We start from the raw sequence: 9,875 nt of genomic DNA, 5'->3' as shown, positions 1-9,875 counted from the left end.
TGTTATAGATTCCTGACGCAAGGCTCCCCCACCCCCTCTGTCCGACACCCCATTGTCTAGGGCCTCGACTTACAATCCAGGCAAAAGGCTACCCAATCAGAAAACAGCAAGATGCGTAGCGTGAGCTCCCCAGGAGCTTCCACCAGGGAGGGGGAAGGTCCTTAGGAAGGGCTCCTCTGGCTCCTAAAGATCTGAGGAGAGAAAGAGGTAGGACAACCCACTGGTTTTCTTTCTTGAGTTAAGAGGCCTCTCAACGCACTGGGCCTGTGGCAATAACGAAGTGGCCTTGAGGTTTTGTTCCGTGGCCCTAAACAGGCCTTCATTCCCTAATGGGGTCCACCCGGAGAAGAACACGCTGATTCTTTTCATTCCACACACCATGTACATGTTTCATATTGACTATTTAAATAAGATTCCATTTCTCTGGCTGGATTCATTTGGAGCCCAGCTAGAAGGGCTCGAAGCACAGGGATGTCGCAGCCTTGTAGAAGGGCCAAGGACCCAGGGGGAGAGAGAAGCCAGTGCAGCCAATGAGCTGAAGGCTCAGATGGACAACGGTCTGATCGGTCACGCGGCTCCGATCCATTCCTTCCCTGGACAACTCATTAGAAGGGCGCCCGGCCCGTCACAGGCACTTAATAAACATCTACTGATGAGGTCGAAAGGATTCCAGAAACATTGGCATTGGAAGGGTCTTGGAGGCATAAGGTTGGGCCACTGAAGACCGTCGAGCTTCAGAAAAATAGCCACAAAGGCACAAACTGGAAAGATCCATCAAGAACCGCCTCGATCAGCCCACTGAGACGGCGAGAACAAAATGGCTTCTCTGATGGGAGGGGATGAGGTAGAGACAAAAGCCGAGTCTCTGGACTTCCCGGCTAGCTCTGTTTCTTCTACGGGCCTGAGGGAGGACAGTGACCCAAAATGGACTTTGTCGCTTTTGCAACTTGGCCCTGGGGTCAGGCCCAGAGCTGGCAGAGGCCACCGTGATGAGGCAACAGACCATTGTGGGCGGCCCACGCCTGCCAGAGCCAACAGGGGCTCCTCTCAAAGGGAGCTTGCCTTGACCAGTGAGCCCAGGGCCACAGTCGCCATTGGCCAGGAGAGGGGAGAGGCGTGCTCTTAAAAGGCTGCCCCGCCATTCCCGCTGCCTCCCTGCAGAAAGAAGAGCCTCTGCTCCAGCCGGGAGGGAGAAGGAGCCATGGCTGCCCGCCTTGCTCTTCTGTTCTGTCTAGGTAAATGGAGCGAATGGTTGGGACGGGCCCCTCTGAGCCTCAGGCTCCCCTCCCTTCTCGTTCTTCTTCCCATGACAAACGCTACAGCGTCCTCCCTCCTCGAATCTCTTGCTCCCCTGTCCCGGCTCCCCCGGGGCCTGCTCTAGGGTTTGGCTGCCATCCGCCCCCTCCACTCCCGCGGGAGCTCCGAGCTTTCTCCTTTGGCCTTAGAACCCCACACTCTTGGAGCCGGCTTCTCTCTCCTGAGGAAATGGAGGCCGCCGTCCTGCACCTCCAGGCCCACCCGCCTCTCCCCTTCCTCCGGATTTGCCCTCGTCCTGTCTCTTCCGGCGCCTGCGGCCCATTCTTCATCCTCACCTTGACCTCCCATCTCTTCTCTCCCTTCAGTACTTCCCCAGCCAGCCTCGCTCCTCTTCTGCCTCTGCTCTTCCCCCCTCCAAGTTTGGACCGACTGGCGCTGCCCTTCACTCTCTACACCACTGGCTCAGGAGCCGCTGACCAGGGCTCCAGGAACTCCCAGAACCCCCCTCTACAAACTCTTGAGGCTCCGTTTCCTTTTCTGTGAAAAGGGGAAACAGTCACCCTCGGAATGCGCTTCTCGCAGGGTTGTCCTAAGTCTGAACGTGAGATCGTCCGTGCCCAGCGCTTTGCGGAACCCCCTCTGGCGTTGGCAGCTCTGACCACCATCTTGTTTTCCCACTCAAACTTTCTGTGGTTCTTCTACAGGGCTCTGGCTGGAACCCAAGGTGGATGTGGATGCAGTAACGTGTGAGTGAGCCCAGGGGGGGATCCCAGAGCCCCCAGCCCCCAGGGAGCCAAGAGGGAAGGAGTCCCCTTCTAGGACCAAGAACTCAGAAAGTCCTTGGCCTGAACATGGCTTCTCTAATTCCATCTGGGCCTCCCTCCTCCTAAGCCTACTCTTTGCCCTCCCCTTGACCTGCAGGCCCACCCTCCCGACTCCCCCAGGCTAACCCTCCTGGGCTCACTTCACTTACAAAAATCTAAAACCAAAGGTTCAAAGATTACTAAGCGGCCCAGTAGTAGAGCTCTGGGCCTGGAATCAAGAAGAGCTGAGCTGGAATTTGGCCTTATACACTTACTAGCTGTGTGGCCCTGGGCAAGTCACTTCACCTCTACCTGCCTCGATTTCCTCCCCTGTACAGCAGACATAATAAAAGCGTAGTTGGGAAAGCTCAACCGAGACGATACTGGCAAAGCAATAAATGCTTGTTTCCTCCCAGCTCGGATGGTTTGTGTGCTGAGGCCCCCTCCCGGCTCCCCAGGCTCTGCCAGTCTGCCTTCTCCAGGTTTCTGGCCCCTTGGCACGGTGCCCGGCACACAGTGATGAGCCTTCTCGCTGACACTTATCTAGCACCTACTATGTGCCAGCACTCCTGAGCCTCGGAAGCCGATGCATTTTACAGATGGAGAAATGGAGGAACTCGGAGTCGAGGGCAGGCTCTAAGTCGTTTCTTGGGGAATCTCCCAGATATAGAAACAACTCCTCGCCTCTGGATCGAGACCAAATCCCCGTCCACTCCCTGGAGCGCCGTGACTCTCCAGTGTGAGGTCACCAATACCGCGGCCCTGAGCTTCCAGCTGTGGAAAGATGGGGAGCTCCTCTCTACCCTCCCTGCCGAGGGCCCCGTCGCCGAGTTCCAGCTTGGGCCAGTGACAGCCGACAACAGGGGCATTTATCGTTGCCGGGTAGAGATGGCAAAAAACCAGTGGACCTCCCTGAGCGCCCCAGTGGAGGTGTCGGGCAAAGGTGAGTTTGGCCTTCCCGGGCCAGCCGCCGCCAGGGCAGATGCCGTCGCTCACTGGGTTACTTGATGGCCTTCTTCAAAGGAAGGTGCCCGAGGAGGGGCCGGGAATGGGCCGTCCCAGATGTGCAGGAGTCTCTCCCAGCCGGGCCCGGGGCACCCACACCACCCCCATGGCTGAACCCACCCCTTCCCCAGAAAGAAGCCAAATGAAGGCGGACGTCCTGCCCCCTTTTCGGCTGCCTTCCCTTTCTGCGGTGTCTGTCTTGGGCTCTGAGGTCATTGGAGGGTTCTAGGTTCCATGTTCTAGGAGGCGCTAACATCCTGTGATTGGAACAGAGCCTCTCCCTGCCCCCTCGATGCGGGCTGAGCCTGGACCCTGGATCCTCCACGGCCTGGAGACCCAGCTGCACTGCCAAGGGGCACTGCTGGGCATGATCTTCGACCTGTACCGGGAAGGAGAGCCGGCGCCCGTGAACAGCTCCCACACGCCAGGGACAGAGGCCACCTTCGTCATCAGCAGCACCGGGAACTACAGCTGCCTCTACCGAGCACCCGCGCCAGCTCCCGGGGTGAACTCGGCGCCCAGTGAGACCGTACACGTTGTGATACCAGGTGAGGACAGAGAAGGGTTAGACGGGAGCACTGCTCTGACCACAGCCCTCTCTGGACCCCGGAGAGGGGGACAATGACAGCATTGGAGGGACCAAGGGGGCCCCGAGAGGCCAGGAAGACTGAGAGGAGGAATAACCTGAAGGGGAGATTGCTTGTTTGGGGGCTGCCCGTGGCTCAGTGGAGCTTCAAACCCACTGAGAGCCGCAGCTCCTTTTCACATCTCTCTCCCATCCTGCATGGGCATCCTTTGCTCACATCTCCGACCTCCCTATAGCTTTTGGCACTATTGACCACTTTCTCATCCCAGATATTCTCTCTTTGCTTGGCTTCGTGGATGCCAAGTCCTCCTGCTCCTTCCCTGAGAGCCCCTCCCTCAATAAGACGGAGGCCCACCTCTCCAGAAGGGCAGAACTGGGGCCTTCTCTTCCTGGAGCCCCACAGGACTGGCACCAGGAGGAAACATACAGAGGAAGCTAGGTAGCACTATGGATAGAGTGGCCAGGCCTGAACTCGGGAGGATCTGGGTTCAAATCTAACCTCAGATACTTCCTAGCTATGTGACCCTGGGCAAGTCACTTAACCCCCATTGCCTAATCCTTGCCGCTCTTCTGTCTGAGAATTGAAACTACGGCAGAAGGTAAGGGTTTAAAAGAAAGAAACAGAGGCATCCAGTAGGCTCGGTGGGTGGTGGATGGAAAGCAGCGTTTGTCTAATGAGACCAGCTTGATTCCCTCTCCAGACTTCCTCCCAAAGCCCTCCTTCTACTCTACGGACAACCGAGTCATCAGGCCTGGAGACTCCGTGAATTTCAGCTGCAGGGGGAGATTCCCCAGCCTGGAATTCAAGCTGTTGAAAGACGGGCAGCAGGTGTTGGTACACAGTATGTCTTCCACGGAACCTGAGCGCATAGACTTCCACCTGGTGAACCTGGGCCCTGGGGACGGGGGCAAGTACAGCTGCCGGTACCAGTTCAGGAATGGGCCACTGATCTGGTCAGAAGACAGCGAGCCCCTGGAGCTGGTCCTGACCACAGGTGAGCGAGGCCGGGGAGACGACGTTCCCTTTCCAGGCGGTCCTCCCTGGGTTTCCATGACACCCTCTTTCTTGTGGTTCTCCTACTACTGCTCTGACCACTTCACTCAGCAGCCTTTCATGGCTCGTCACTCAGCTCGTGCCACCTGACGGGGAAGGTTCCCCGAGGTCCTTTCCCAGACCCTCCCCCCTTCTCCTCCGTTCACGCTCTCTAGGTAACCTCGTCAGCTCCCAGGAGTTAATTAGCTCCATCATCTAGGTTATTCCCAAATGTAGGCAGGCAGCGGCCAGATGGACAGACACACAGACAGACAGACAGATAGGTAGGTAGGCGGCTGGATGGACAGATGGCTAGATGGATCGATGATAGATGGATCAATGGATTGATAGATGGATAGATAGACAGACAGACAGAGACAGACACAGACAGACAGATAGATAAATAGATAGACAGACAGATGGACAAATGGATAGATAGGTAGATGGATGGATGGACAGATGGCTAGATGGATCGATGATAGATGGATCAATGGGTTGATAGATGGATAGACAGACAGACAGACACAGACAGACAGATAGATAGACAGACAGATAGATAAATAGATAGACAGACAGACAGACAGACATTCAGACAGATGGACAGATGGACAAATGGATAGGTAGGTAGGCGGCTGGATGGACAGATGGCTAGATGGATCGATGATAGATGGATCAATGGATTGATAGATGGATAGACAGACAGACAGAGACAGACAGAGACAGACAGATAGATAAATAGACAGACAGATGGACAGATGGATAGATAGGTAGATGGATGGATGGACAGATGGATAGATGGATCGATGATAGGTAGATCGATAGATTGATAGACAGACAGACAGACAGATAGATAAAAAGATAGAAAGGCTGGCAAATAACCAGCCCAAGTCTCTCTCCTGAGCATCAGTCATGCATTCCCAATTGCTTTCCTTCTTCCAAACTTTCCTATTTCTGCTGTAGGCTCCTCCATCCCTCTCATGTCCCAGGTTTGTAATCTCCCCATTACCCAGGACTCCTCTTCCCCTTCCATGTATTCACTTCATTGCCAGATCCTGTCATTTCTCCCTTCCTGGTACGTCTCCCATCTGACCCCTTCTCTCCACTCCCTCAGCCACTGCCTGAGTGGAGGCCATCACCCCATCATCCCTCCCAGCCTAGATCATTGCCACGGCCTCCTCATTGGTCTCCCTAAGTCTCTCCCCCTTGGGCCCATCCCACCCACTGCTGCTGAAGGGATCCCTCTTAAGAGCAGGTCAGACCAGGGACTCTCATATTTGCACGTGCAATGGGTCTAGTGCTGACGTTCCCTGTCTGGTCGGTCCCCAGTTTCCTGCTTTGTCTCTTAATTTGGTCTTTGTCTGACTACTTTAAGGGCCTTTCTGGCCCTGCCTTTCAAGGTTTTTTGTTCCAAGGTCTCTCCACACTCAATTTGTCTCTGTCCTAGGGTGCCTCTGGGTTCTGACTCCTTTCTGTGTTCTGTACTCTAAGCCTTCCCCTGCCCAGATGACTTTCTGTGTTCTGCGTCCCATGGTCCCTCTTAGTTCTCCTTCTGTGTTCCATGTCCCACTGTCCCTCTTAGTTCTCCTTCCGTGTTCTGCGTCCCACAGTCCCTCTTAGTTCCTCCGTGTTCCATGTCCCACAGTCCCTCTTAGTTCTCCTTCCGTGTTCTGCATCCCACAGTCCCTCTTAGTTCTTCCGTGTCCCGCGTCCCAGGGTCCCTCTAGGGGCTAATACTGCAGGACCTTTTCTGTTTCCAGAGACATTAGCCAAGCCTTCCCTGTCTGTCGAGCCTCGGGAGGCTGTGATTTCTCGAGGGACCAACGTGACCATGCGTTGCCAGGGGTCCCAGCCCAACGTGAGGTTCGTCCTGCTGAAGAAAGGCTCGCCCGGGCCCATGTTGGTGCTGAGCTCTCCCGAGCCCCACGCCGACTTTGTCCTGCCGGACATCCTGAGCTACGACAGCGGCAATTTCAGCTGCCTTTACGTTCAGACGGAGGCCCCGTTCGCAGGCTCCCAAAGGAGTGAGGATGTGGAGATGCGAGTGGACGGTGAGGGAAGGGCCGGGTCGGCCAGGGATGGGCAGAGAGCCATGCTCTCTGGAGAAGCAAATGGTGGGGAAGGGTCTGGCTGAGGTCTGAAGCTCGTGTCCCCCCACCCCCACCCCCTGAGAGGGACGTTTGGGCGATGGGTTGGTTGGGTGGGGGAAGAAAGGGGATTCTGCTTTGGCCACACACGAGTTTCTGGTACCGCCTGAAAATTTCCCAGGGGCCCTTGGTTGGTGCTGCAGAAGGCAAAGGCAAGCTGGATCTATAAAGCTGGGGCTCCATCGAACTGTGGTACTAATGGGAGCAGAAGAGGTCGCCTGGTGGGGGAAGAAAAGAGGGAGGTCCGGGACAGAGACTCGGGGAGCACTCCCAATGAGGAGACCCGTCATAAGTGATTAACCAACAAAGCAGAGAAGGGCTAGTCACAGAGGTGGGAGGAGAGATGAGAGGGAACAATGTCACAAGCCCCCCCCCCCAAAAAAAAAAAGAGTCTAAAGGAGGACGGGCTGGATGATCTATTGAGAGCACAAGAAGGATGAGGGCTGAGGGGGCAGCTAGGTGGCTCTGTATCAGGCCTGGAGTTGGGAGACCTGGGTTCATATCTGGCCTCTGATTCTTCCTAGCTGTGTAAACAAGTCACTTAACTCCAACTGCCTAGCCTTTTAGTATCAATTCTAAGACAAAAGGCAAGGGCTCAGCGAAAAAGAAAGAGGGACAAGGACCAAGAGAAGGCCTTTCGTTTTGGCAATTTTACCTCTTCGGTAACCTTGGAGAGAACATGTGCAGGTGACTCCCCCCCACACCTGAGGCAGCCCAGAATTCCATTTTCTGACGTCTCTAATATCCAAGGATGTTTTCCCACAATGGAGCCTAAATTTGCCTCCTTCCCTTTCCTATCTAATGTTCTTGGCTCTGCCCCCTGGCACCAAGCAAACAAGCCTAATCCCTCTTCTATAATGCCTTCAAATAGTCCAAGACAGAGATTATGTCCCCCTCCCAGTACTGCAATCAAAAGGGCAGAGGCCAGAGGGCCTCAGACACCACAGACTCGCTCCTTTCCCAGAAGAGCTAACTCACTCGGCACGGGCTCACGTCCCGTCCAGGTCACCGTGCTCTGCACACTCCCCATCCTACTAATGCCCTTTTTCAACTGGGCTGCCTACCAGGCACCACAGCCCTCTCGATTGGGTCTTAGGGCACGGAGGCCAAGCTCTCCAGTAGAGAGAACCCTTTGTTTTCTTTTTCAACGATTCAGACACTGTATAAACGTTAGCTGCTGCTATTACCAAATGGGGGCATGAAAAGCTGGACACAACTGAAGTGGCTGAAGGAAATGATCACTAATATTACTAGCATGATTTTGTTATTTACTTCTTATCGTTATTTGCAAAGGGGGAAACTGAGGCCAAGAGACTTGCCTGAAGTCACACAGAAACTACCTTAAAGAGACTAAGGTCATGAGGTTGTGGTGTTGCCAAGGAACTTGGGCAAGATTTAGTCCAATTCGGTCATTTTAAAGGATGTGACAACTGAGGCCAAGGGGAGCAGGAAGTCCTCTTCTGGTGAGACCTGCCTAAAGTCCTCAAGTTCCTGATGAGATCAGTTTGGGCCTTTTATTTGACAGGCAGCAAACTGAGCCCCTGAAAGGGAAGGGGCTGGGCCAAGGTTGCAGAGTTACTTGCTGAGCACAGGCCTGTCCCAGTCCAAGCTCTGCACCAGGAAGATGGAGAAGCCAAGACCCGGAGAGCTGAGGTCACTCGCCGACAGGCCCACAACATTCGGGGTCACACCAGGAACTCCTAGGCTTCTCCCTCCACGTCTTGCCCTCCCCTACCTAGGGATGCACCATTTCTAACGCCAACCCAACGGCGGGGGGTGTCTCTCCTTTGTTGCAGGCCTTCTCCCCAAGCCCACGCTGCATCCTGTGCACCCTGTGGTGACCCCTGGGAGGGACGCAGTTCTGCGCTGCTCAGGAGAGATCCCTAATTCCCGTTTCCAGCTCTTCAGGGACGGAGAAAACGAAGAGTTGGAAGTCTGGCCTTTGCTCATTAATGACCACACTGTGGACTTCCTCTTGGAGAATGTCAATCGCCAGGATGGGGGCAAGTACAGGTGCCGCTATGCCACCAGGGTGGAGCCTATCTTGGTCTCAGAGATGAGTGACCCTGCAGAGCTCCAGGTGACAGGTGAGAGCTCCAGGGCCCTTGGGACATGGGGGTATCTCAGCCCCTGAACCTCAGGTCTGCAGCTTAGAAGCTATGGATGACCTTGGGCTAGTCACTCACTTCTCCTTGGAGTGATCTTGGGTCAGTCACTTCTCCTTGAGAACAGGCCTCCATTTTTCTCCTCTATTCAATGAGAGCCCTGGACTAGCTAGGCTCTAAGGTCCAGGACCTTTCCTCGTTTTGTGACATAGGCAACTCTCTTGGTGTCTGTGGGCCTCAGTTTCCTCAACTGTGAAAGGGAGACGGTACAGATACCCCGTCTTTCAGTTAGTTGGTTTGTTTTTAAGAAACTTAGAAGCGCATGAACAAGTGAATGCGTATCACTGCTCTCTCTCAGATCTTCTTTGCGCTTCTTATTCTCTGTCCCCCATGGACAAGGGAACACCTCAGACCCTTACTGGATCCTTGGCCAGCAGCCATCCAACAGCCCCAAATTCAAATGTGGTTTGGCAGGATTGCATATAAGCCCTTAGGGCCACCAACAGAAGGCCATGAAGGGGGCCCGAACCGTCGATTTACAGGGGGAGAACATCAGAGCCCGGCACGGGGACTGGGGCATAAAACCAAAATGGCAGAACCAGGCAGAACCTAGAACACAGCATCTGAAGTGACAGGGCTAGAAGGGGCCGTAGAACCTAAAACATCAGGCCTGGGAGGGAGCTTAGAACTTAGAACAACAGAACTAAGCAGAACCTTAAGGCACAAGTCAGAGAAAGGCAGAGCAAGAAGGCACAGTGGACAGAGTCCCAGGCTTAGAGTCAGGAGGACCTCACTTAACCTTTGCCCTTATATCTTAGAGTTGTTACTAAGACAGGAAGGAAGGAGGGAGGAAGGGAGAGAGAGAGAGAGAGAGAGAGAGAGAGAGAGAGAGAGAGAGAGAGAGAGAGAGAGAGAGAGAGAGAGAGAGAGAGAGGAGAAAGG

The 9,875-nt window shown here is 54.6% G+C and overlaps 2 protein-coding genes across 2 annotated transcripts in view; both read left to right on the top strand.

Moving 5' to 3' along the window:
- Positions 1–1,151: 1,151 nt before the first annotated feature.
- LOC123239402 (venom metalloproteinase inhibitor DM43-like) lies at positions 1,152–8,962 on the top strand. The gene is made up of 7 exons (XM_044666671.1): positions 1,152–1,235; positions 1,962–2,003; positions 2,725–3,003; positions 3,338–3,613; positions 4,353–4,646; positions 6,442–6,732; positions 8,625–8,962. The coding sequence occupies exons 1-7, from the start codon at positions 1,202–1,204 to the stop codon at positions 8,960–8,962; spliced, it is 1,554 nt and encodes a 517-aa protein (XP_044522606.1). The 5' UTR covers positions 1,152–1,201.
- A 483-nt stretch (positions 8,963–9,445) lies between these two features.
- The window catches only part of MYBPC2 (myosin binding protein C2), a 42,159-nt gene continuing 41,729 nt past the window's right edge, over positions 9,446–9,875 (top strand). The window contains exon 1 of the mRNA XM_044666668.1: positions 9,446–9,509. Within this exon, the coding sequence (XP_044522603.1) occupies positions 9,446–9,509 (64 nt within the window). The remainder of the gene's footprint in view (positions 9,510–9,875) is intronic.

The sequence above is a fragment of the Gracilinanus agilis genome, chromosome 3 (genome assembly GCF_016433145.1).
Source record: "Gracilinanus agilis isolate LMUSP501 chromosome 3, AgileGrace, whole genome shotgun sequence".
NCBI classification, from domain to species: Eukaryota; Metazoa; Chordata; class Mammalia; order Didelphimorphia; family Didelphidae; genus Gracilinanus; species Gracilinanus agilis.
This window is presented reverse-complemented; position numbering and strand designations above follow the sequence as displayed.

What these genes read in the sequence shown, in the direction of transcription:
- LOC123239402 (XM_044666671.1), top strand. Translation starts at nt 1,202, where the DNA reads ATGGCTGCCCGCCTTGCTCTTCTGTTCTGTCTAG. An exon ending in TGCTCTTCTGTTCTGTCTAG is followed by an intron (nt 1,236 to 1,961) that starts GTAAATGGAGCG and finishes GTTCTTCTACAG; the next exon opens with GGCTCTGGCTGGAACCCAAG. An exon ending in TGTGGAGATGCGAGTGGACG is followed by an intron (nt 6,733 to 8,624) that starts GTGAGGGAAGGG and finishes CCTTTGTTGCAG; the next exon opens with GCCTTCTCCCCAAGCCCACG.